This window comes from Anomaloglossus baeobatrachus, chromosome 1 (assembly GCF_048569485.1).
Source record: "Anomaloglossus baeobatrachus isolate aAnoBae1 chromosome 1, aAnoBae1.hap1, whole genome shotgun sequence".
In the NCBI taxonomy this organism is placed as follows: domain Eukaryota; kingdom Metazoa; phylum Chordata; class Amphibia; order Anura; family Aromobatidae; genus Anomaloglossus; species Anomaloglossus baeobatrachus.
Window position 1 is genome coordinate 475,034,414 of NC_134353.1, and position 27,789 is coordinate 475,062,202.

Below are 27,789 nucleotides of genomic sequence, written 5' to 3' on the forward strand. Positions count from 1 at the left end.
GAGACCCCGGCCTTAACTCTAAGGCTAAGTTCGCACACTGGGTTTTTTTGACGCTGCGTTTTTGGCCGCTAAAAACGCACAAAAACGCACCTGCGTCGAAAAAACGCGTCAAAAAACGCATGCGTTTTTACCGCGATTTGGTGCATTTTTGGCTGCGTTTTGCTGCGTTTTTGATCTCTGCGTTTTGCTGCGTTTTTCCAATGCATTGCATGGGAGGAAAACGCAGAAAAACGCAGGAAAGAATTGACATGTCCATTTTTTTTTTCAAGCTCAAAAACGCAGCTTAAAAAAACAGTTGTGTGCGGACAGCAAAATTGAAAACTCATAGACTTTGCTGGGGAAGCAAAGTCATGCAGTTTTGAGGCCAAAAACGCACCCGAAAAACGCCGCGAAAAACGCACTGTGCGCACATAGCCTAATGTTGTCACTCCTTCCCCCAGAACGTGACGTCACATCGTATAACTACCCATATGTTACGAAATGGATGATATCACGTGACCGTCCTGAGCAGTTCTGCTACATCCGCCTCCTGCAAGATGGCCGCCTCCTCAGGTCATGACGTGGCTTTCTACTTCCGGTACAGCTCATAGCTATGGCGAAGTCCAGGCTGGAGCTGAATTTTGTGCGGCTTCTGTCCCGCTGTGAGAGCATGGCCTCGGAGCGGAGGGAGCAGGGGGAGTGGAGGCTGGAGAAGGTGAGAGGCGGTGCGGGGACGTAGTGCGCCATTGCTCGCTCCATCTTGTGCAGTAATGGAGGTCAGCCAGGTCTGCGGGACGTGTCACTGCTCCCAAATAAAGGGCTTGTGCAGACTGATGCAGAGGAAGCGTCATAGAGGCTGCCAGGCTTCCAGCAAGCTGTCACCTGTCTGGAAGACCTCTGCTTGCTGTCAGTGAACTGTCTATCCTCTGGAGGATGGCTCCTGCCGGCGGACGCTGATCTGGGCAGTAGGTCCAGTGCCATGTCCGGAGAGTGGCTCCCCATGGCGCCAATGTGCAGGCCAGTCACTCACAAGTCAACGCAAGAAAAGCTCCTCTGTAGTGTAATGACCTAGTAGCAATAATGAAAGAGGATCTGCAAAATATACCCATGAATTAAAGGGGGAAGAATGTGCACAAAATCATAATAAAACATGAAAATCTAACAGTTGTAATACCACAAGTGGCCACAAGGTGGCGCCACACTCCAATATACCGTAATGGTCAAACACAGAAAAATCTATTTGTAACAAATGTATCAAAATATTAAATGTCACAAAAGCACAAACCCATTAATATTGAAAGATTATTAATACACAAAATGCCTTCTGGGATGTGGGGGGACATATACCAACAAGGTTTGTTTGCTCCTTTACTTTACAAATTATTAGTTTATTTTCACAGCAAGTTTAAGTGTAATATTTATTATGCAATATGACTTGTGCTATAAAACATTCATACTTATAATGTTGCTCTTATTATTATTCACATATTGAGCCAGTAAATACAATTGATGTTGTGATTTAGGATTTACTCATTTTTGTACTATAAATTGTTTTTGCCTCCATTATTTTTACCATATATCACTATTTTGGCTTATCCAATGTGATTTTCCAGTGCAATGAAATACTGGGCTAGTGCGATTCATTCATAAATTTTAATAATTTTTGCAATATTAATGAGTTTGTGCCATTTACTATAATATTTTGATTCATTTGTTACAAATAGATTTTTACACCAGTTTGACCATTATAGTTGAGTGTGGTATTACCATTTAATTGTTATATTTTTAATCTTATTAAAAATTGTTTTATTCTTTATTTTTTTGTGCACATGCTTCCTCCTTTTTTTGAATTCAGTGAAAAGAGATGCCAGCATACGCGGGGGCCACAGACTAGCCACGTGGCCCCTGAACCAGATTCCTGTGGATCTTCGTGTTTCATCCTACTACTCATGGTAGACAGTTTTTCCTTATCCTATACAATACATTTTACTGATCCCAAGGGAAATTGTAGTATACCACCTCTAGGTTGGCTTGTTATACATCTGTGTTGCCAAATTAATAGCAAACAAACACTGTTAAAGGGGTACTCCGAAAGCAAAGGTCAATATCATAGTTAAATGTGTAATTTAATATTCACTATTTTAATATACTTCATATGAAAATTCCCTAAGCTTCATGGTTTACGCAGTTGAAAGATTCTTCTAACGAAGATTAGAACCCTGCAATGTCCTCTACTCTTCAGTAACCAGTTGATGAGAGCACACTGTGTGCCGCAGCTGGGCTGCTCAGATCCGGATCCGCGGTGGCTCGAGGGGTGTCCGGACTAGGGGGTCGTGCAGCCACTCGAATGAAGGGGGTATTTACAGGGGATTGTGTTTAGAGTTTGTGACGCCACCTGTGGTGTGCGGTAATGTGGGGTATCACCGTTGGGAGTACCCGGGGGCGATGGAGTGGGGCAGCCGGATGTTAGAACCCTCCACGGGTGGGGGGGTGGGGGGATGCCCCGGGACTCGGTGATGGGATGCCCCGGGACTCGGTGATGGGATGCCCCGGGACTCGGTGATGGGATGCCCCGGGACTCGGTGATGGGATGCCCCGGGACTCGGTGATGGGAGCTACGGAGTGCCGTGGGTAGCGAAGAGGGACACTTTCGTACTCACACAGTCCATAAAGATGACACTGACTGGATAAACCAAAGTTCTGGATGCCGCTGCCGGAAGCTAGTTTGGGTCCCGTCCCCGATGGTGCTGCCTGGTGATCTGTGACCTCTTCCCTGGCACTTAGTTCACTTCTTGGTTGGCCCCGGTAGCATAAAACTAGTCGGGTCCCGCTCCCCAGTGTGGCTAACTGTGGGAGCTTGCTCTCAGGGTTCACGCTTGGGATTTCCTTGACCGTTTTAGTGGAAAGTCCTATCCCCCTCGTTGCGCTAGTACCCAGACTTCGGAGCGGGTGGAGAACGGATCTTAAACGCTCCATTCTTGTCGGTTAAATTTTCAGGTTACCTGAAGCTACTCCCTGAACTAGGGTCCATGTACCCCGTCGTGCCCTGGTCCCAGCCCAGTGATGGTACAACGCCGCCGGCTGTCGTCCTCGACAGTTCCGTGCCCCTTGTCACGATCCCCTGCGACCGGGGGTCCAGCTCCTACTAGGCCCAGACCACTGTCTGCTACCTAGTTGCTTCCAATGAGCACGGCTCCTGACCTTCTTTCTCCTTCCCTCCTTACACTTCACTCTCCAACTCACAACTGAACTACTCCTGACCTCCCCTTAACCAACCCCCAAGTGGGCGACCCTATTCCACTCAGGCCGTCCACTGGTGTGTCTGGTGGGTGTGGTGCAGAGTGTACCTAGGATTTTATTGGCTAATGTAGGCAACACCATGTGGTTAAGGACCCATAACCAATGAGGAGGTGGATATTGCACAGAAGGGCAGATTGTACAATACCCTGTGATGACCTGATAGTCCAGAAGCGTCACACACTGTCCATGCGCATTGAAAAGAACAGAACGTGAGAAGCAGGGAGAACAGCCCCTGAAACTGATGTCACCATGCTAAAATAGGATTCAGACGCTCCCGCCGGATCCTTGCTTCTCTTTAGAATTAGCAAAGGAGCTTGCTGTCAATGAGTACCCAAAGGAATACAGACCCGGGAGTACATACTGGTCAGAATTGACTACTGACGCATGCCCAGTACAGCAGGGGGCACATACTGGTCAGAATTGACTATTGGCACATGCCCAGTAGAGCAAAGGGTATATACTGGTCAGAAGTGACCAATAATGCATTCCCAATTGAGCAGGGGGCACATTCTGGTCAGAATTTACTACTAGCGCATGCCCAGTAGAGCAGAAAGCGCATACTGGTCAGAATTGACTATTGGCATATGCCTAGTAGAACATGAGGTACATATGGTCAGAAGTGACTTCTGGCGCATGCCAAGTAAAGCCAGGAGCACATATTGGTCACAATTAACTACCACGCTGCGGAATATGTTAGCGCTATATAACAATAAGGATTTATTTACTAGAGCATGCCTAGTAGAGCAGGGAGCACATACTGGTCACAGTTGACTACTGGCGCATGCCCAGTAGAGTAGGGGGCACATGCTGGTCAGAATTGACTACTAGCACCAGGGCTGTGGAGTCGTTAAGACAAACCTTCGACTCCGACTCCTTAATTTCCCTTGCACCGACTCCGACTCCACGACTCAGACTCCCACATATATTGCTTATATTTAAGTGAAAAATTTATTGTAGTGCAATGTGAACATCAGACATTTAATCATTTTTATGATACAATAATCAAGATACTTAGATAGAACATAAAATATATTTATTGGAATACAACTTTAAAACACAAAAACCTGTACTAAATTGTAACTATGTAATATATATATATATATATATATATATATATAATTAGTATTACATAGTTACAATTTATTAAAGTTTTTGTGTTCTAAAGTTGTAGAACATAAAATATATTTATTGGAATATCTAAATATCTTGATTATTGTATCATAAAAATGATTAAATGTCTGATGTTCACATTGCACTACAATACATTTTTCACTTAAATATAAGTAATATACTAAATGTTAATATTTAGTATGTTTTTGTTGAAAACTGTTTTTTGCCACTTACATAGTGTTATATATAATAATGTAATACACTATGTAATACACTATGTAAGTGGCAAAAAACAGTTTTCAACAAAAACATACTAAATATCATTTGTGCAGTCTATAAATTTGTTGTAAGAAATAGAATTGCCTCAATCAGAGCCTCCTTCATAGATGACCTCAAATCTGACCTAATAATTTTAAGGCTAGAGAACAACCTCTCTACGGTAACTTGGGTTGGAGGAAAAGCCGTAACCACATGGGCAACATCTCTAACAATTTCCGGGTATAAAGGAATTGCCTCATGCACAGTCAGTTTTGATGAATGGTTGAATTTTTCTATTTCTTTGAGAGCAAGTGAAACATTTTACGGAAATCTGGTCAATCTGCTGCTATAGGAGACGGAGTGAAATCTTTTTCCTTGCGGCAACGCTTTGCCTGCTCCATGTCATCCAAATACTTGTCAAAGATAAACTCCTCATCTGATTAGGATGACGATACGGCAGCAGTAGCACTGTCAGGACCAAAGTCCTCTTGCGCCTGGCAGTCCTGTAGGCCACTCATCTTAACTGCTACCTCAGTTATAGCTTCTTTTCCTTTAGTAAGCTGTTGATCACCAAGCAGTATACGATGACTTGGGTCCACATAAACAGCTGCCAGAAGAATTTTATTTTCTAATAACTGTGTCTCTCTCCATTTCATTGAAGCAGAAATGCAATCTGCGATTAAACCTCCTCTTTGGGACTGGCAAAATAGCAAGTTTTTTCACCCCCTTATGAAAATACCAGGAGTTAAATCCTCAGACTGTAATATTTTAGGCATGGTTAATAAGTGATTAAGCAATTCCTTCAATTCAGCCACCTGTCTTCATTGACCTTCATTTAAAGTTACCAGAGGGTTCACCATATCTATAAGAAACTATTTTAGTTCAAGCAATTACTCAGTCATTAAATAAGTGCTGCCCCACTGAGTGGCTTGATCAACAATTGCCCCTTTCCAAGCATGTCTCTTTAATATGGAATCAATTTTAGGGGTTCTGGCGGCAATAACCAACTTCCTCACTTTTCCAATCAGATTTCCAGCATGTCCCTCTTGCAGACTCTCTCTTATTGGCAGCTGCAGCGTGTGCACAACACAGCGCATGTGATGAATATGAAAATGTTTTGAAGCAGCTTCAACAAGATCATCTAATCCTAAAGTATCATTTTGCTATTCTTCTGTTGTAATATCTGTTTGTTCCTCAGTTACATGAACAGCACTGTGGCCTTTCATCTCACATATACTGAATCCTAAATTTTCTTCTAGATGTTGTTCATTACTCTCATTCATCAGTTTAATTGTACTTATCATGTTTGAAGCATTGTCCGTTACAATAGCAAGAACCTGGTTTTTTTTTTTTTAGTTCGTAATCCTGCAGAACTTTTTCCACTAAGGCCTGGAGAAACTGGCTGGTGTGTTGAGCTTTAGTATCTTTTACTGCCAGTGTCTTGGTAACAATTTCTTTCTTGTCACAAACATATCGAACATTGATAGCAAAATAATTCAGTGAAATGCAGTGACTCTGGCATCCAGCAAAGGCAATGGGTGAAAAGATAGGACATCCAGACACATAGTTTTGTGAGGATCCGTTTGTGTGCTCAAAAACAGGTCCTCACAAAGAATGAGCAGTCAGTTTGTGGCGTTTTTCTAATCTGCTTTTGCTATTAAAAGCATTATTCATGAGCTCAAAAACCTTTCAGATGATGCGGTTTTTTAAAAAGCTGATTTGATTTTGCAGCTGACAAACGTATACTCAAAAAACGCAGCAAAAACGCTGTGTGTGAATGTAGCCTTAGATCAGGAATAGAACAGCCATTTATAGGACATTTCATAACTTTCCCAAATTCCTATGAAAATATATTCAGCACATTCTGCATTGAACTACTGTACCCAATTTATTATATAGTTTAGGAGTCGGAGTTTGTGTTCAATGGACCGACTCAGACTCCACAGCCCTGACTAGCGCATGCCCAGTAGAGCAGGAGGCACATACTGGTCAGAATTGACTACTGGCGCATGTCCAGTAGAGCAGGGGACACATACTGGTCAGAATTGAGTACTGGCTCATGCCTAGTAGAGCCAGGAGCACATGCTGGTCAGAATTAATTACTGCGCTGCAGAATATGTTAGCGCTATATAAAAATAAATACATTTTTTTATTTTATTTACTAGTGCATGCCCAGTAGAGCAGGGAGCACATACTGGTCATAATTGACTACTAGTGCATGCTCAGTAGTGCAGGGAGGACATACTGGTCACAGTTGACTACTGGCGACTGCCCAGTAGAACATGGGGTACATACCATTCAGAAGTGACTACTAATGCATGCCTAGTAGAGAAGAAAGCACATACTGGTCACAATTGACTACTAGCACATGCTTAGTAGAGCAGGGGGCACATACTGGTCAGAATTAACTACTGGCGCATGCCCAGTAGAACATGGGGTACATACCAGTCAGAAGTGACTACTAATGCTTGCCTAGTAGAGCAGGCAGAAGCAAATCCAGCGGTGTTCCTCAGTAACCAGAAGATGTGAGTAAAATCATGTAATTTATTGAAAAAATATTAAAAAATCCAGCAAGAATAGCAGTGACAAAACGGGAGATTAGTCAGAGACTAGTTTCAGCATACAAGCCTTCATCCTGTCTGAATCAGTAGAGCAGGGAGCATATACTGGTCAGAATTGATTACTAGCGCATGCCCAGTAGAGCAGGGGGCACATACTGGTCAGAATTGATTACTAGCGCATGCCCAGTAGAGCAGGGGGCACATACTGGTCAGAATTGATTACTAGCGCATGCCTAGTAGAGCCCGGAGCATATACTGGTCAGAATTAACTACTGGCACATGCTAAGTAGAGCAGGGAGCAAATACTAGTCACAACTGATTACTGGCGCATGCCCACTAGAGCAGGGGGCACATACTGGTCAGAATTGACTGCTGGCACATACTAGTCACAATTGACAACTGGCACATGCCAGTATGAGCAGTAACTAGCCCAGTACCTGAAACAGATGTCACTAATGATGCTTCAGTTCAAGGGAGTGACTGCAGCTGGGGCAGAGACCACATTGCCAGCCCCTAATGAATGCCGGTACAGTATCTCAGTATGCACTGTATTAGAGATACACGAGCAGCATGTTTCACATTGGCTGTATTCTCTCAGCCAGGTACGTTTGACTTGGGCTGCTTTCACACTACGTTTTTTTAGCATGCGTCATGAACGTTTTTTTGCTGCAAAAGCGGATCCTGTTTTTGCAGAGAAAAACGCAAGCAAACACATGTGTTATTTTGCAGGATCCTGTCACTTGAAGTTTATGGGCTGGCATTGGAGTCATGTGATCGGGAGTGAGGGGAACTGAACGTGAGACTGTTAGCCGGCATCTGACAGCTGTAACTTGCTTGGATACCCGATATTTACCTTGGTTACGAGCGTGTGCAGCTGCTAGGAGCCGGGCTCCCTGCACACGTAACAAGGTAATCATTGGGTAACTTGCTTGGATACCTGATATTTACCTTGGTTACGAGCGTGTGCAGCTGCTAGGAGCCGGGCTCCCTGCACACGTAACCAAGGTAAACATCGGGTATCCAAGCAAGTTACACGATGTTTAACTTGGTTACGAGCCTCCGCAGCTCTCAGGCGGGGGAGAGAGAGACTGATCACACCAGGCTGGTTTCTGGGCATGCTCAGTAGAGCAAGCAGGATCCTGTCTATCAGCATGCCAGCGTTCACATACGTTTGTGTGCAGTATAGTCAGGATCCAGCAATTTGCAGTATTTGGACGCAGCTCAAAAACGCTACAAGTAGCGTTTTTGAAGAATGTTAAAAAACTGCAAGTCGCTGGATCTTTACTATAACGCACCCAAACGCAGGTGAACGCATGTTGACGCGAGTCCATTGCAAATGCATTGAATTGAAAACGCATTTGCACTGGATCCGTTTTTGCGTTAAAAAAACGTTCAGGACGTATGTTAAAAAAACGTAGTGTGAAAGCAGCCTTAGCTGACGTTAGTCAGACAGGCAGTTCCCCAGCAGTTTTTTCCTGCTGGCTGCCCTAGAAGGACAGGTTTCTGTGAGAAGCCACCGAGTACCCACCTATCCAACTGGTGGCTTTTACAGTATGTCTTTCTCTGATTTGCTGCAGCGTTTCAGAGTCAAACATACCTGGCTGATACATGATGCCCACAGATTGGAGTCAGATTCACTCTAAACAAATTTAACCAGGCAGTTTTCCATCTTTGTGCTTCTGTTTTCTCTTTCTCCTCTAAGGCTGCTTTCACACCTCCGGTTTCTGCAATGCGGCACAATCCGGCACTTTGCAGGAAAATCGCAACCCTTTTTTTTTTGCTGCCGGTTGCGTTTTTTCTGCATAGACTTTAATTAGTGCCGCATTGTGCCGCAAGGCCTTGCGTTCCATCCGGTTTTTGCCGCATGCGGCAGATTTAGCCGATGCGGCGGCCGGATGGAACGTTGCCTGGCACGTTTTTTCATGCGGCAAAAAAAAAAATTCGAACGATGCAGCACATTTTTGCGGCAATAACCGCATCCGGCCGCCGCATGCGGTTTTTGCCACTGCGCATGCTCAGTAGCATGCCGCAAGCGGCAAAAACCGGACTGGCCGCAAAGGAAAAACTTATGCAAAGGATGCGGTGTGTTCACATTGTGTTTTTAATGCGTTATTTGCTAGAAGATGTAGAGTTAGTGCAGAAATATAGTGTATAAATGTCAGCCTGCATCTCTAATTCAATAACACCCCATTTTCTATCAGGAGATGCAGGTCAGTGAACTCAATTCATCTGAGGTGAGGTCACTTAGTTCAATGAGGATACCTGAGGTCATTTTACCTGCAGTCACAGTTGGGGTACTATATGAACCTCCAGCTGTGACCACAGATAAACATCACCGCTCATAGCTGCAGCTCAGTCAGTCTCTGTCTGAAGCCACAGCATATGGTCATGTTTTCTAATGTGCCCGTGATGTGACTTTAGTATGAAGCAGAGTCTGGATCGTCGTGGGACCTCGTGTGGATTACGTCAGATCTGCAGGAGTGTTTTTGGGGTTAATACATTTGAGAGAGAAGATGTTTTTTCGTATTTTATTTAAAAAAATGGATTTTTTCACTGTCTAATCTAGCACTTAATGTCAGCTGTGAGCTGTCATTAACCCTTCATATTACCCCAATTGCCACCACACCAGGGCAATCGGAATGAGCCAGGTAAAGTGTCAAAATTGTAATATCTACTGGGTGCGACAATTCTGGGTGGCTGCAGGCTGCTATTTTTCAGCTGGGGGGGGGGGAGGGTAGGGGCAATATCCATGGGTCTCCCCAGCCTGAGAATAACAGCCCCCAGATATTATGGCTGGGTATCAAAATTGGGTGGTGGGGGGGGGTGCAATAATTTAAAAAAAATCTGCATGTGGTCCCTCTTATTTCGATACACAGTCAAGGTAAACACATGGCTGAGGGTGCTGCAGCCTGTATCCATATGTTTTATTTGTGCTGGGTATCACAATATGGGGGATCCTACGCCAATTTTATTTACTTATTTTTACACCACTATAGAGATGCACACAGGGTGTGTGATTCCAAGCTGTCATTAAGGGTGGGGCCGCGGTCTGACTGCAACCAATCATAGACACCGGAACTGCCGGTGGGTGGGGGAAGGAGTGAATATGTATGAGGGTAATGAGTATCCCCCGAAGTAGTGTTATAGCAGTGCAGGAGAGTCGGTAAGTATTACATGCCTGCTTTGATCCCCCTAGCCCCTTCTACCACTGTCTTAAAGCACAGTATTTGGATCCCCATAGACTTTGAGGATCGGCATGCGGCCAGATACCCGGAAATAATTCCGGCTCCAGACCGGGTTTTCTTTTAAAATTCCAGTTGGACCTGCTGCTTCTGGACATCTACAGGTTAACTCATCATTACATATGACCCATTCACACTTCAACATTTGAGGAGTCATTTTACATGTAAACCAAGATATTTTGTGCACGTGCAGAATGCAGCCGGCCCCCTATGATATAGGTGGGGTAACAGGTGCAGAATACGGATGAGACAAGCACTCATAGCTTACCATAACAGGGAGGGGGTGACTGCTGGTATTAAATATGCACGCTAATGAGGTTTATCCTAAGGCGCCAGTCACACAGGTACGTGCAATGCACAGTGTCTGGCTATTGAAGACTCCCTTACTGTTAGATCAGGCGGGCTACCCAGCACTATATAAGTGCACCCCACAGGGCAGACACCCCAAAGGGCCTGGCTGCATCCTGCAGAACATTGTGCTATAGAAAATGATATAAAATTATAATTAGTGTGAGGTATTGGTCCATATTTTGGCCAAAAATACATAACCACCCCCTCTGTTATTGTAGGCTTTGAGTGGTTGTCTCGTCAGTATTCTGTACCTGTTACCCCCACCTTTTTTTTTTTTTCTTTTCTGAATGTGTGTCCTTTTAGGTGAATTAAACAAAGATGTTTTATAATTTATACACTGGTGTTTTTTTATTTTTTTTTATTTTTAATCCACCAGTGCTCAGGAGAAATGCAGAAGTGTAAATGAAGTCTTACGCTGATAAAAATAGGATGCACATATCTTTAAGTGAACTAGTGCAAAACAAATTCCTTGAACACGTCCTACTCTGTAGGAATCTGAAGCATTTTTGTCCCTTACCTGGTTAGTACGCTTTAAAAAGTGAAATATTTTTCAATATATTTAAACTGGAAAAACAGGCATTGATGCATCTCCCCAGCCTCTTACAGCCCTAAATCTCCTGCTTGCCTTTACTGCAGACACCACTAGGGGGAGCTCAGTGCAAATGAATTTACTAAAGAACACAATAGCAGCTTTAAAATCTTTATACACTTGGCTCCCTCTGGTGGTGGTTACAGTAAATTGCTGTGGCTCTGTGTTAGGAGTGCACATTTTTGGGGGGTCCAAGTGCCACATTTTTAGGTTGAACCAACCCCAAGGGCTTCAATAAAACTTGGTTATTAGAGGATTGTGTCTTATGACATCAGGAAAGTACTGGATGTGCCACAAATATCTCATAGGTGTTCGTACCATTTATAGAACTCCCACCTATAAAGAGGATAGAGGTCTACATCTCCCCTATTATCAACCTTGAAACAGTCTTCTTAATAGACTTCAATGATTATAGAAGCATTGATGTATGGCCACTTCTTCACCTCATCTATTCTGTGCTGCAGAGATGGCCACAGACCACTATTAATAAATACCTGGACCTACAGTACTACCAGCACTCTTCTGACATGGAAAGTACATGTGAGCACACTGTAAGGCACGGTAGTGACCAGATGGTGGAGGGCTGCATAGAAGGACAGGCGCTTCACAGCCACAAGTTGTGTATACCTGCCCTAAATGAAGAAATGTGAGCATTTTCCCTCCAGGTCCACTTGCCAATATGAGCCCCATTGCACTTGTGTGGTGTGACCATGTACTAGTGCTACCTTTATCTGTATCCGTTTTTATATGGGGTCCATTTTTGTCCACTAAGGGATTTTAAAAATGAGACCAACCAAATATAATAACCTCTTCTCCTCTTCTTCCTCCAGTTTGTTGGTGCACTAGAAGAAATGCTTACTTCAATTAAAAAGGACTCCAGGTATGTGCCATCTATAGTCTGCAGACTGTTCTGTTACATGGCCAAGGTTGTTTCTAGATGTCTTTTAGGGCACTCTGTATTCCTATGCCCTGGCAGTGCACGTGGCCATTGACGAGGAGGGCCTGCTGCTGTATTAGAGAAATGGAGAGAAGCTGGACACTACACTATTGAATTGTCATGTTAATTTGTGGCAGTGCCACCCACTGTAAATACCATACTTTCTTCCCAAGAGGCAGTAAACTGGATAAAGTCTATTCTTCGGCATATGATGCGGGTCCCATCAATGTTTTGTCATCAGTAATTAATTACTTTCCAACACAAGAAAACGGGATATTGTGGTTAAGTAGAATATACTGGCACATTTCTTACTATAAGCTACACATGACTTTATTAACTTGCTCTTAAGAACAGTTGTTTTGTGTGTTTTTATTTTTTTCCCTCTTCAGTTGGATATGTTCCATGCCCAACAGCTCCAGTGTGTTACCATTAAATACACTTTTAGTTTATTTTACTGATTTTAAATGGATTATCCAGGACATGATATTGATGACCTATCCTTGGGGTCATATTGGTGGGGTCCAAAACCCCTACAATCATGTGTTATCGGCTTTGGCTGCATCTGGATGTAGAGATTGTGGCGCAGGAGCAGCACCGCTCCATATACTGTGTAGGGGCCCTTCTCAGTACTGCAGCTCAGCTCCTATTTACTTTATTTTACTCCTTTCTATAGCGTCATCATATTGCATAGCGCTTTACAGACGTGATCATCACTGTTCCCTTTTGGGCTCATAATCTAAATTCCCTATTAGTATGTCTGTGGAGTGTGGGAAGTACTTGAGAATCCAGAGGAAACTCATGCAAACCCCGTACAGATGTTGTCCTTGGTGGGTTTTGACCCGTGTTGCAAGACTTAGTACTGGTCAGGACTGTGAAGCTGAGCCACCATCATAAGGGAGATGTCCTGTAAACTGTTCCATCGTGCATATTATGTCCCAGCTTACTTACATAATATCTACCCGAATGTCAATGACCGATGCCTTTAGAGGCTGTGACTCTCTAGGTAACCTTTTACATGTATGGTAGACATGTCCAGTAGTAAGCTCTCTTTGGACCAATGTGATTTCCCTAATATCATCGATGGTTGGAAAGACAATCCACTTATCACCCACTGTTTTGTTACTGGATGATAGGCCTATCAATAATAAAATCCATCATGAGCTTTATTTTTTTTTAAAATTCTGTGGAAGCAGAAAAGGAATGTCTGACTTTCATTTCTTCATTTATTTATTATTACTTTTGTCAGATTCAAGTTATTTCTGTGATCATTGTGGGTTTTTGTTTCATTAAACAAGGGGTACCAACAATTTTGACCACGTCTGTGTATATAGCTAGATTTTTTAAAGGGACTGTCAACTACTTTACTACCTCAGCTTAATCAATTCAGGACCTCAAAAAAAATAAAAACAGTGATTACTGGCATCCACCCAGGTGGTTCAATAATTGTGTATTTATTTGTTTTTATTTTGAAAAAAAAACAAACTCCAAACCTTAAAATATGATGAAATATATCAGACGTTGATTAAATTGATACGCGGCATAACTGCTGAGGGGACAGGGTAGAGGACTTCTATTGACTTAAATTTCTGAATATGTGCATATGTAGTCACAGGAATATTAAGCTGCTTGGAGAGGGTCTTATATCCTTTACCTTTAACATGCTTTTCTATAATTTTCTTTCTAATCTCCTGAGACAGCTCTTTTCTTCGCTTCCTCTGGTCTATGTTGAGTGTGGTATACACCCTGTCACCAAACAGTGAGTATCTGTAGCCCTATATACAGGCCCACTGACTGATTACAAGATTATAGACCCCTGTGATGCTAATTAGTGGACATACCTTGATTTAACATGTCCCTTTTGTCACATTATTTTCAGGGGTACAATCCTTTCTGTCCAGGCCTTTATTTTAAGGGTATATCCGCACACTGCATGCTTGGTTTGACCAAAAAATGCACCGTCTGTCAGACTTTGACAACTGTAACCACTGCGTTTGACAGAAAAAAACCGCAGTCAAAACGCATGCGTTTTGGATGCATTTTTTAAAGAATAGGATATTTGATAGAATAGATGGATAGAAAAATAGAAAGAATAGAACATATTGAATACATAGAAAAAACATATAGAATAGATAATAAGAAAGAACAGAATAGAGGGATAGCTAGCTTGACCAACTGTTTTTTTTTTTTTTTGGGGGGGGCAGCTTTGTTTTGTTTGTTTGTTTGGGGAGGGTGGGATGACATGGGGTCCCCTACATTTTTCATATCCAGCACAGGGGAGTGCAGACAGAACTGTGCCATCAGACTGAGGGTTCACTGCTGTGATGTTCAGGCATAGACTAAAGCAAGCCGCGCAATCAGCGGTGCCGTCACTCGGGTGAGTCCTCCACCTGCGGCTCACTTCAGTCACTCGGATGATGGGTGGAGGACTCCAGCTGAGGCAGCGGCTAACGTGAGTGACGGTACCGCTGATAGTGTGAGTCTCTTCACTTGTTGCGTGGAGCTCACAGGAAGCAGTCTTGTTCTATGGCGCTCGCTGTGAGCGTCACATGTAACAGTATTGTAAGCATCATGGAACCTTGTGTGGATTACGTCGGACCTGGAGGTGTGTTATTGGGGTTAATATAGTGGTGAAAGGCGGGTGTTTATTGTCTTTTATTTCAAATAAAGGATTTTTGGGTGTTTGTGTTTATTTACTTTCGCTTACAGATTAATCATTAGGGGGTGTCTCACAGATGCCTGCCATGATTAATCTAGGACTTAGTGGTAGCTGTGGACTGCCATTAAAGGCAACCGGTCAGGTCCAATATGCACCCAGAACCACAAGTAGTTCTGGGTGCATATTGTTAATCCCTGCCTATCTGTCCCTGTATACACTAGCATAGATAGAGATCTTTAGTAAACATATTTCTAAAGATCTTTTACCGTATGTTAATGAGCGAGGACACTAGTCCCCTGGGCGTTAGTTTCCATTAGCATGTTTTGTACACCCCTGTGGGCGTGTACTGTAATGAATACGTAGCGTCAGATTATGATCTCACTCACCTCTCCCATCTGACGAGGGATTTCGTCTCAGTGCCCATGACCCCGGAGTTCGGGTCATGCGCACTATGAAGCCGGGTGTACGCGTCCTGGCTTCAAACTGAAGTAGTGCGCGTGACCCAAACTCCGGGTTTATGCGCACTTAGCTGAAATCCTTTGTCGGAGGTTATGACAGCGGAGAGGTGAGTGAGATCATCCTGTCATGCTGCGTATTCAGTAGCATGATAGCACACCCACAGGGGCGTACTAACCTGCTAATGGGGGCGACTGGCAAGGGAACTAATGCCCAGGGGGCTAGTGCCCTCGCTCATTAGCATAAGGTAAAACATCTTTAGAAATAGTTTTTCTAAAGATCTCTCTATCTATGCTAGTGTATACAAGGACAGATAGGCAGGGATTAGCAATATGCACCCATAACTGCTCGTGGTTCTGAGGGCATATTGGACCTGACAGGTCCCCTTTAACTCCCTCATTACCCTGATTACCACTGCACCAGGGCATTCGGGAAGAGCTGAATAAAGTGCTGGGACTGTGGCTTATAATGGATGCGGCAATTCCAGACGGCGGCTGGCTGATATTTTTAGGCTGGGAATAGCTTAATAACCATAGGCCTCCCTAGTCTGTGGGGCTTTATCTTGGCTCGATATCAAAATTGGGGGGGACTGCACGCAGTTTTTTTTGTTTGTTTTTTTTTAAATTATTTATTTTACTGTTGATATACACCTGCCCACCGGCGGCTGTGATTGGTTGCAGTCAGACAGCTGTCACTCAGAGTGGAGGCTCGGCTGATTGCAACCAATCTCAGGTGCTGGTGGGCAGGGAAGGCAGTGAATATGTGATGAGCCTAATGAGCGGCCGACTCCAGGAGATCAAAGAGCTGCTGCGGGAGCAGTGTGAGCCGCCCCGGTGATCGGTGAATATGTACCGCTTGGAGAGTGTGTGAGAAGAGAGAAAATGAGAATGAAAGGCAGCGGTAGGAGCGTGACGGGCATCGGTGATCGGTGAGTATGAAGCGCTTGGAGAGAGAGTGGCAGAGAGAGAGATGTGGATGACCTGCGTTTTGGTTGACCAAAATAGCACCCAAAACGCAACTGAAACACTGTGCAAACACACTGCTAACATTTTGGTTTTGTTTACACACCTCATTCATTTCAATGGGTGACAAAACATAATGAAGAAGTGACGATTTTGACAAATTTGTCAATCAAAACGCTGACTAAAAAAAGCAATGTGCGGATGGAAATTTTGATTTCTCATAGACTACTGGGGAAGCACAATGCATGTATTTTGACATTGACTAGGTGCAGTTTAAAATGCAAGAAAAAACGCAACATGCGCACATAGCCTAACTCCTAATAAGCCCTCTGTTTATTCAGGAGCTGAGCTTCTGTCGATAAGGTAACAGCGTCTGAGTCATGCCGTCTTCAGTGAATGAGATGATTTCACCTAATCTCACAAATAATACTTTATCTGTGTTTTCATCAGATTTCCGGGCTTTGTACTGAAGGAAGAACATGTTGTTGTCATAATTACTGGAACACATCCGTAGACTCAAATAACACTATACAACTCCACCTTTGAGCCACTTCAATCATTTTTTTGGACAATTGCCTAAATAGCCGTTTCATCATGTTCATAACAAACTTGCTCAATTTAGTAACAAAAATAGTGAATTGAACATTTCCCAACATTTTCCCTTTAGGCTGCTTTGTAGAATATGTTCACAATAAAAAAGAGAACAGTAGTAAATAAAAAAAAAAAAAAAAAGTAAGCAAGAGTTGTCATGTCGTCGTTTAATGAGCTTTTCATGTCGTTTGTTGCAATGGCTTGTTAATAAAGTAACCGTTTTATACATTTCTGAGCTATTTTGCTGGAACCACGGATACAGATGTACTTTCTTTTTGGCAAAATTGCTGCCCAACTGCATAAAATCGGTGTGAAATACAACATTACTCTGTAATTTTAGCTCCTACCCTGAGTTCTGATTTACTTTTTACCTGTATGAAAGACACGGAGGTACGCATGCTCAAACGCTACCCCAGACTGTAGGACTGGTAGAGAAAGCAGAGTACAGCTATTGGCAAACTTACAGCAGTCCCATAGATAATGAATGGATGCCACGTTGAGCGTATGAACTTCCACTATATTCAGGCAGAGCACTGCAGAGCCTCCTTGGGATTATTGGAGTACGTCTTACGGAATGAAAATAACATTAAGTTTCATTAATAACCCTTTAATAGACCTTCTCAGTCACTGATTTTGAGAGATGAACTAACCTAGTCAGTGTCACCGCACTCAGGAGGTTACATCCAGTTTCAGTAGATAACTACTATGAATTTTGCATTGCAATTTTTTGCAGCATGGCTTGCAGAGGTCAACTGCATCCTTGCTCCTGATGCCTTTCGGGGTTAAAGGGAACCAATCATCAGGATTTTTGTACATAACCTAAAGCCAGTGCCATTCTGGAACTATCAGGCTGATTCTATGCATACCTTTAGTGGTCAGCTCGGATGTACAGTATAGACCAAAAGTTTGGGCACACCTTCTCATTCAAAGAGTTTTCTTTATTTTCATGACTCTGAAAATTGTAGATTCACATTTAAGGCATCAAAACTATGAATTAACACATGTGGAGTGAAATACGTAACAAAAAAGTGTGAAACAACTGAAAATATGTCTTATATTCTAGGTACTTCAAAGTAGCCACCTTTTGCTTCGATTACTGCTTTGCACACTCTTGGCATTCTCTTGATGAGCTTCAAGAGGTAGTCACCGGAAATGGTTTTCACCTCACAGGTGTGCCCTGTCAGGTTTAATAAGAGGGATTTATTGCCTTATAAATGGGGTTGGGACCATCAGTTGTGTTGTGCAGAAGTCTGGTGGATACACAGCTGATAGTCCTACTGAATAGACTGTTAGCTGCTTTTTTTCTTGCCATAATACAAATTCTAAGTAAAGAAAAACGAGTGGTCATCATTACTTTAAGAAATGAAGGTCAATCAGTCCGAAAAATTGGGAAAACTTTGAAAGTGTCCCAGAGTGCAGTGGCAAAACCCATCAAACGCTACAAAGAAACTGGCTCACATGAGGACCGCCCCAGGAAAGGAAGACCAAGAGTTACCTCTGCTGCAGAGGATAAGTTTCTTTGAGTTACCAGCCTCAGAAATCGCAGTTTAACAGCAGCTCCGATTAGAGACCAGGTCAATGCCACACAGAGTTCTAGCAGCAGACACATCTCTAAAACAACTGTTAAGAGGAGACTTTGTGCAGCAGGCCTTCATGGTAAAATAGTTGCTAGGAAACCACTGCTAAGGACAGGCAACAAGCAGAAGAGACTTGTTTGAGCTAAAGAACACAAGGAATGGACATTAGACCAGTGGAAATCTGTGCTTTGGTCTGATGAGTCCAAATTTGAAATCTTTGGATCCAACCACCGTGTTTTTGTGCGACGCAGAAAAGGTGAACGGATAGACTCTACATGCCTGGTTCCCACCATGAAGCATGGAGGAGGAGGTCTGATGGTGTGGGGATGCTTTGCTGGTGACACTGTTGGGGATTTATTCAAAATTGAAGGCATACTGAACCAGCATGGCTACCACAGCATCTTGCAGCGGCATTCTATTCCATCTGGTTGGCGTTTAGTTGGACCATCATTTATTTTTCAACAGGACAATGACCCAAAACACACCTCCAGGCTATGTAAGGGCTATTTGACTAAGAAGGAGAGTAATGTGGTGCTACGCCAGATGACCTGGCCTCCAGTCACCAGACCTGAACCCAATTGAGATGGTTAGGGGTGAGCTGGACCGCAGAGTGAAGGCAAAAGGACCAACAAGTGCTAAGCATCTCTGGGAACTCCTTCAAGACTGTTGGAAGACCATTTCCGGTGACTACCTCTTGAAGCTCATCAAGAGAATGCAAAGAGTGTGCAAAGCAGTAATCAAAGCAAAAGGTGGCTACTTTGAAGAACCTAGAATATAAGACATATTTTCAGTTGTTTCACACTTTTTTGTTAAGTATTTCATTCCACATGTGTTAATTCATAGTTTTGATGCCTTCAATGTTAATGTACAATTTTCAGAGTCATAAAAATAAAGAAAACTCTTTGAATGAGAAGGTGTGTCCAAACGTTTGGTCTGTACTGTATATGTTTTGAAATCCATGAAAGTGAAGTTTATAAAATCATCAACTTCTTGAATGACAGAAGCTGAGGCTCCAATAATAGCGGGGGGCGGGATATTCATAGTGATCTCCTCCCCCTGTTAGAATTATACAATCAATTTACTTTTTCACTAGCAGGACCTGTGTGAGGTCATACCCATGTGATCAGAAGGAGCAGGGCCTCAGGCAACAAAGCGGATACCAGGAAGCAACATTTTTCTGTTGGCTGAGGCCCCGCCCCTTCTGGTCACATGGGTATGATCTTGCACAGGTCCTGCTAGTGAAAAAGTAAATCAATTGTATAATACTTATGCTAATTCTAACAGGGGGAGGGGATAACTATGAACACCCGCACCGCTATTATCTGATCCTCAGCTGCTGTCACTCAAGAAGCTGCCGATTTTATAAACTTTACTTTCTTGGATTTCAAAACCTATACATCCGAGCTGACCACTAAAGATATGTATAGAATCAGCCTGATAGTGCCAGTATAGCACTGGCTTTAGGTTATATACGAAAATCCTGATGATTGGTTCTCTTTAAGTAATTTTTATCGTTTAGGGCTCTTGTCCACTTGCGTACAGCTTCCGATGCGAGAACATCAGAAGTGATATGCTAATAACTCTCTGCTGCGGGTCTCAGCCTAGGGTCATGCGACTGTGATCTTGCGATCGCATCACAGCCTCGGAGAAGATGGAGGGAACACTTTCTACCCCTCCCCTCCGCTCTCTGTTTCAGCGTGCACTGCACTTGCATAACATGCGAGTGCAGTGCGATGTTTCACACGCTCCCATAGGGTTGCATGGCGGCACGTGAGCCGAGACTCGCTGCAAAACGCAGCATGCTGCCATTGCACCGAGAGCACGATTCGTGCCGTAGAATATTAAGCAAGAGGACACTGTCCCGTAGATTAACACTGGTGTGAGTACAATCCTATTATTTTATCGGATCGCACTCGCACATGAAAATTGCAAGTGGACATGACCCCTTCATCACCTTGTATGATGCATATTAACCCCTTCACGACCATGGACGGAAAGATCCGTCCTTGTGCCCTGGGCCTTAACGACCAAGGACGGATCTTTCCGTCATGGCGGAATCGCGGCACCGGAACCTCCGGTGACTGCAATATGTTAACAAAAACCGCAGATTCGGGGAGGAGGGGACCTGTTCCTGACCTTAGGAGGGGTGGTGGCTCCTCCCCGGACCTACGGAGGCTGTGATTGGCTGACGAACGCCGCTCAACCAATCACAGCCACTGTAATGTTCCAGCCATTTAAAATGACTGAAACATTGAAATCCAGCCCTGGCCAGTGCAGCTGTAGCACTGGCCATTGGCTGGAGCTGGGTGACCTCACTGGATCACCCTCCCCCAGCTCCAATGCTCTGATTGGAGAGATCGGCCTTGTGACCGATTTCTCCAATCACAGTGGACCTGTTGCCGGTGACCGCCCCCGTCATCGTCCCTGCAGCACGCCAGCACAGTGAGTGTACACAGTGCAATGGCAGGGCGACAAGCTCCGGTCCCATGCTGTTATGAGACCGGAGCATGGGACCCGGAAGTTGCCGCGCTGCCATTGCACTGAAAGAAAAGCGTCCCGATCCGCCGCTGCTGCCCTCCGCGATCTGCCACCTGTCTCCCCGATCTCCTGCCCGCACCCTCACCCCCACACCTCCCGATCCGCTGCCGCCCTCCATCTGCCACAGTCCCACCGCTCCCCCCAATCTGCTGCCCGGCCCCTCACCTCCGTGCAGCAGATCGGAGGGAGCGGTGGCACTATGACAGATGGAGGAGGACTGGGATCGTGCACCCTGTCCTCCTCCATCTGTCATAGTGCCACCGCTCCCTCCGATCTGCTGCCCGGCCCCTCCCCCTCGTGATCGGTGCTCGTCCCCTCCCCTCCCCTCCGTGATGTGCTGCCCGCCCCCTCCCCTCCGTGATGTGCTGCCCGCCCCCTCCCCTCCCCTCCCCTCCGTGATGTGCTGCTCGCCCCCTCCCCTCCCCTCTGTGATGTGCTGCTCGCCCCCTCCCCTCCCCTCTGTGATGTGCTGCTCGCCCCCTCCCCTCCCCTCTGTGATGTGCTGCTCGCCCCCTCCCCTCCATGATGTGCTGCTCGCCCCCTCCCCTCCCCTCCGTGATGTGCTGCTCGCCCCCTCCCCTCCCCTCCGTGATGTGCTGCTCGCCCCCTCCCCTCCCCTCCGTGATGTGCTGCTCGCCCCCTCCCCTCCGTGATGTGCGCTCCCTCCCCTGTCACCGCCGTGATGTGTGCTCCCTCCCCTGTCACCGCCGTGATGTGCGCTCCCTCCCCTGTCACCGCCGTGATGTGCGCTCCCTCCCCTGTCACTGCCGTGATGTGCGCTCCCTCCCCTGTCACCGCCGTGATGTGCGCTCCCTCCCCTGTCACCGCCGTGATGTGCGCTCCCTCCCCTGTCACCGCCGTGATGTGCGCTCCCTCCCCTGTCACCGCCGTGATGTGCGCTCCCTCCCCTGTCACCGCCGTGATGTGCGCTCCCTCCCCTGTCACCGCCGTGATGTGCGCTCCCTCCCCTGTCACCGCCGTGATGTGCGCTCCCTCCCCTGTCACCGCCGTGATGTGCGCTCCCTCCCCTGTCACCGCCGTGATGTGCGCTCCCTCCCCTGTCACCGCCGTGATGTGCGCTCCCTCCCCTGTCACCGCCGTGATGTGCGCTCCCTCCACTGTCACCGCCGTGATCTGCGCTCCCTCCCGTCACCGCCGTGATCTGCGCTCCCTCCCGTCACCGCCGTGATCTGCGCTCCCTCCCGTCACCGCCGTGATCTGCGCTCCCTCCCGTCACCGCCGTGATCTGCGCTCCCTCCCGTCACCGCCGTGATCTGCGCTCCCTCCCGTCACCCCCGTGATCTGCGCTCCCTCCCCTGTCACCCCCGTGATCTGCGCTCCCTCCCCTGTCACCCCCGTGATCTGCGCTCCCTCCCCTGTCACCCCCGTGATCTGCGCTCCCTCCCCTGTCACCCCCGTGATCTGCGCTCCCTCCCCTGTCACCCCCGTGATCTGCGCTCCCTCCCCTGTCACCCCCGTGATCTGCGCTCCCTCCCCTGTCACCCCCGTGATCTGCGCTCCCTCCCCTGTCACCCCCGTGATCTGCGCTCCCTCCCCTGTCACCCCCGTGATCTGCGCTCCCTCCCCTGTCACCCCCGTGATCTGCGCTCCCTCCCCTGTCACCCCCGTGATCTGCGCTCCCTCCCCTGTCACCCCCGTGATCTGCTGTCCACTCTCCCTCCACCTCTCACCCCCGTGATCTGCGCTCCCTCACCTGTCACCCCCGTGATCTGCTGTCCGCTCTCCCTCACCTCTCACCCCCGTGATCTGTGCTCTGCTCACCTGTCTCCTCCGTGATCTGTGCTCTGCTCACCTGTCTCCTCCGTGATCTGCGCTGCGCTCCCTCCCCCACCTCTCACCCTCCCCGATCTGCTGCCTCCTTCATCTCCTGTGATCCAGCTGCCTAGATCCATCCTGTAGGGTAACTATCCCCAATCTCACCTCCCACTCCCCTTCCCACCCATCCCCCCCACCCGCCCCCTCCCCCCATCCTCTGACGCTCCTGCATCCACTGCGCCCTCTCCCATCCGCCCCCACCCTATCCCAGCCGCCGTCTCACAATCACAGATGCTCCCTTTATATGCCGCTGCCCCCCATCTGCTGCCGCCCCCCCCCATCTTCCGCTGTTTTTTTTTTCTATGCCATGGGGGTCTAGTTTCCAAAATGGGGTCACATGTGGGGGAGCTCCACTGATTCGGCACCTCAGGGGGTCTCCAAACAGCATGGAATACGCTAATTGTCCCAGACAATTTTGCGTTTGAAACGTCAAATGACACTCCTTGCCTTCCGAGCCCTGCTGTGCGCCCAAACATTTGAGTTCCACCACATATGAGGTATCTGCGTACTAAGGAGAAAATGCACAATACATTTTATGGTGCAATTTTTCCTGATACCCTTGTGAAAAAAAAAGCTACCTGGTTGAAGTAACAATTTTGTGGTAAAGTTTTTTTTTTATTTTCACGGCTCAACTCTATTAACTTTTGTGAAGCCCCCAGAGGCTCAAAGTGCTCAATAAACATCTAGATAAATTCCATGAGGGGTCTAGTTTCCAAAATGGGGTCACATGTGGGGGAGCTCCACTGTTTCAGCATTTCAGGGGGTCTCCAAACGCAACATGGAATACGCTAATTATGCCAGACAATTTTGCGTTTGAAACGTCAAATGACGCTCCTTGCCTTCCGAGCCCTGCTGTGCGCCCAAACATTTTATTTCTACCACATATGAGGTGTCTGTGTACTCAGGAGAAATTGCACAATACATTTTATGGTGCAATTTTTCCTGATACCCTTGTGAAAAAAAAAAGCTACCTGGTTGAAGTAACAATTTTGTGGTAAAAAAAAAGTTTTTTATTTTCACAGCTCAACTCTATTAACTTTTGTGAAGCCCCCAGAGGCTCAAAGTGCTCAATAAACATCTAGATAAATTCCATGAGGGGTCTAGTTTCCAAAATGGGGTCACATATGGGGGAGCTCCACTGTTTCGGCACCTCAGGGGCTCTCCAAACGCAACATGGTGAGGCTAACGATTCCAGCTAATTTTCTGTTCAAAAAAGTCAAATGGCGCTCCTTCCCTTCCGAGTCCTGCCGTGCGCCCAAACAGTGGTTTTTCGCCACATATGAGGTATCTGCGTGTTCAGTAGAAATTGCCCAACAAATTTTGGGGGTTCATTTAATCCTGCTACCCTTGTGCATATGCAATATTTGAGGCTAAATTAACATTTTTGTTGCAAAAAGTAAAATGTTCATTTTTTCCTTCCACATTGCTTTAGTTACTGTGAAGCACCTGAAGGGTTAATAACCTTCTTGAATGTGGTTTTGAGCAGCCTGAGGGGTGCCGTTTTTGGAATGGTGTCACTTTTGGGTGTTCTGTGTCATGTAGACCTTTCAAAATTGCTTCAAATGTGATGTGGTCCCTAAAAAAAAGTGGCTTTGTAAATTTTGTTGTAAAAATGATAAATTGCTCATAAACTTTGAACCCCTATAACTTCCTTAAATTTTTTTTTTTTTTCCCAAAATTGTTCTGATGTAAAATAGACATGTGGGAAATGTTATTTATTAATTATTTTGTGTCATATGTCTCGTTGGTTTTAGAGCATTAAAATTCAAAGTTTGAAAATTACAAAATTTTCGCGAAATTTCCGTTTTTTTCACAAAGAAATGCAAAAAATATCGGCCTAAATCTACCACTAACATGAAGCCCAATATGTCACGAAAAAACAGTCTCAGAATCACCGGGATTCGCTGAAGCGTTCCAGAGTTATAACCTCAAAGTGACACTGGTCAGAATTGCAAAAAATGGCCTGGTCTTTAGGGTCAAAATAGGCTTGGGGCTGAAGGGGTTAATTACTCTAAATTATATTTAGCATGCTTTGGTGGTTTTTGTTCACACTCCCCTTATGTGTCATATACTGTCCATCTACACATTGTATAACAAATATTGCATGTACTTGTTTTTTTACTTTCTATTATATAAGTACAGTTTGTCTTTGCTATTATTTTGGATATCCAGCACCAAGCACTTTAAATGTTTTTACCACTCTTTTTGCAATTGGTTAACCATGTGATTGTTCGATAGGGCAAAATGAAACTCTATTATGGGTTTATGCGATCAAAAGCCATTTAGCTATTTAAGAATTTTTAATGTTGTCGTTTTGAATTATTTGGATGATCCCTGTTTGCATACCTCATTTTTCTGTAGTTTCTCTGGTTTGCTGCTGGTTGATTCCTATGTATAGGATATTGCCATCTATTATCCAGTTGCTGGCTTGCAAAGGTGTAGCCCAACCAAGAGCCACAAGATGACAGTGTTTGGACGGTCTTGTCCGAGTATCCTCTTTTCGCAATACAGACCCCCAAGGAGATACGACTTAGTAGCTGCAGTTGGTTGTTAGCAGCTGTGTGGGTGGTGGGGTTATATTTTTTTCCGTTGGCGGCTAGGAGCGGGGGATATTACATAGCACCCATGCTTGGCTCCTGATGCTGGCTCTCTAACATGTTTATGGCTTTTTATTGAATTGGGGACAGTGATTGTTATATTCTCTGTCCAGTGTATTGCATGAAAGCGTCCTTGTAAATGACGTTGTTGTATATCTTTCCTAGATACAGCGCACATAGGGCCGCTATTGTCCAGCTTTATTTACGTGGAAATAAAATCTTTGTCTTAGTGTAATAATCTGTGTTTCCAAGAGCCATAGTCCAAGTTTTTATATGGGCAACAGGAAGACTGGTAAAAATAGAACAAATAATGGTTTCCTGAGCAACAGGGGGGAAATATACAGCTCTGATATTGACGTATTCACATGCATTTATAACAGTTCCTGCTTCCTGCTGTTAACGCAGATCGTTGCGAGGGTGGAGTATAAAGATTAGGGTCACTGATTAGCTGCCCATTAAGAAAGTCCTGGTAAACATACACCATGTATTAAGAAAACAAAGTTTTGTTGTTTTTTGTAAAAGTGAGTTCACGGATATACTAATTTTATAAAGGTTTTTGTAATCCGGAAACTTTATGGAAAGAAGTGATGGATCAAAGGTTATCAAAAGTGGAAACTGGATATGCGCAAGAGCGTTCTAGTAAATAGGATTACAGCATCCTTCTCCAAAATGCTGTTTAAATAACTGGTGTCCTCATAAATTGTCTTGGAACAGGATTTCCCTTCCTCTGTGTTCTCAGGATAGAAGAGTGCAAAAGGTTACTAGGAGGCAGCTAGGTCTAAAGGAAGACATTTTTTTCCACAATTAAAATGTGGGTTAAGTTCTGGCAATATACACTAATGTGAGAACTACTGTTCCTTAATAGACGGACTACACAGGGCAACACAGCTTGTTACCTATGTTGGCTGCATAACCCCTTAGGTAGACTACAAAGTAGCCATGCTGACCTCTTTCCACTGCCTGCCTATGATGGGCACGTGGACAATGGAACTATGGCTGAAGGGTATGTAGTCTAATAAATCACATTTTTACATCATCTGGATGCACAGGTATATGTGAATTGTTTACCTGGGCAGATGTGGCGCCATAATGCACTACGGAAAGAAGACAAGCTGGCAGAGCTAGTGTATTGCTATATTTTGCTGGGGTACCTCGGCTCCTGGCAATCATATTTGATTTAGGCTGGTTTCTTCTTGCTTTTAATCCCCTCGTCAGTAAGGCAGCTTTCACACTACATTTTTGTTAACATGCGTCATGAACGTTTGCTGTAAAAGCGGATCCTGCTTTTACAGCAAAAAAACGCATGCAAACGCATGTGTTATTTTGCAGGATCCTGTCACTTTAAGTTTATGGGCGGGCATTGGAGTCATGTGATCGGGAGTCAGTGGAACTGAACGTGATAGACAGGGAGGCGGCTTCTGACAGCTGCGGAGGCTCGTAACCAAGGTAAACATCGGGTAACTTGCTTGCATACCCGTTATTTACATTGGTTACGAGCATCCGCAGCTGCTAGGAGCCGGGCTGCCTGCTCCCTGCACACGTAACCAATGTAAACATCTGGTAACTAAGAGAAGCGCTTTGCTTGGTTACCCGATATTTATTTTGGTTATGAGTTTCCACAGCTCTCAGGTGGGGGAGAGAGAGGAGAAGGAGGGGGAGAGAGGGACTGATCACCCGAGGCTGGTTTCTGGGCATGCTCAGTAGAGCAAGCAGGATCCGGTCTATCAGCATGCCAGCGTTCACATGCGTTTGCATGCAGTATAGTCAGGATCCAGCAATTTGCAGTATTTGGATGCAGCTCAAAAACGCTACAAGTAGCGTTTTTGAAAAATGTTAAAAAAAAACTGCAACTCGCTGGATCCTCACTCTAACGCACGCAAACGCATGTGAACGCATGTTGACGCGAGTCCATTGCAAATGCATTGAAATGAAAACGCATTTCCACTGGATCCGTTTTTGCATTAAAAAAACGTTCAGGACGCATGTTAAAAAAAACGTAGTGTGAAAGCAGCCTAACCCCATCGGAAGTCCTGGAAACAGCATTTGGGTATATGCGCGTATAGGGCCATTGACTGTAAAGATGCAGGCGGAGTCCCTTAGGCTACTTTCACACATCCGGTTTGAGCACTGCGGCTCAATCCGGCTGTGAAAACTATGCAACGGATGCGGCGAAAACACCGCATCCGTTGCATAAGTTTTTACATGCGGCCCGTCCGGTTTTTTCCGGTTGCGGCATGCTACTGAGCATG

At 45.3% G+C, this 27,789-nt stretch overlaps 1 protein-coding gene across 2 annotated transcripts in view; it reads left to right on the forward strand.

Annotated features, from left to right (window-relative positions):
- The first annotated feature begins 558 nt into the window (after positions 1 to 558).
- Positions 559 to 27,789, forward strand: part of USE1 (unconventional SNARE in the ER 1) — a 72,010-nt gene continuing 44,779 nt past the window's right edge. Inside the window, exons 1-2 of one of the 2 annotated variants that reach the window (XM_075338193.1) lie at positions 559 to 694; positions 12,221 to 12,270. In XM_075338193.1, the coding sequence (XP_075194308.1) occupies positions 593 to 694; positions 12,221 to 12,270 (152 nt within the window). In that variant the 5' untranslated portion in view covers positions 559 to 592. Of the gene's footprint in view, positions 695 to 11,231; positions 11,322 to 12,220; positions 12,271 to 27,789 lie in introns of those variants that run through there. The other variant, XM_075338199.1, reaches the window with a different exon arrangement.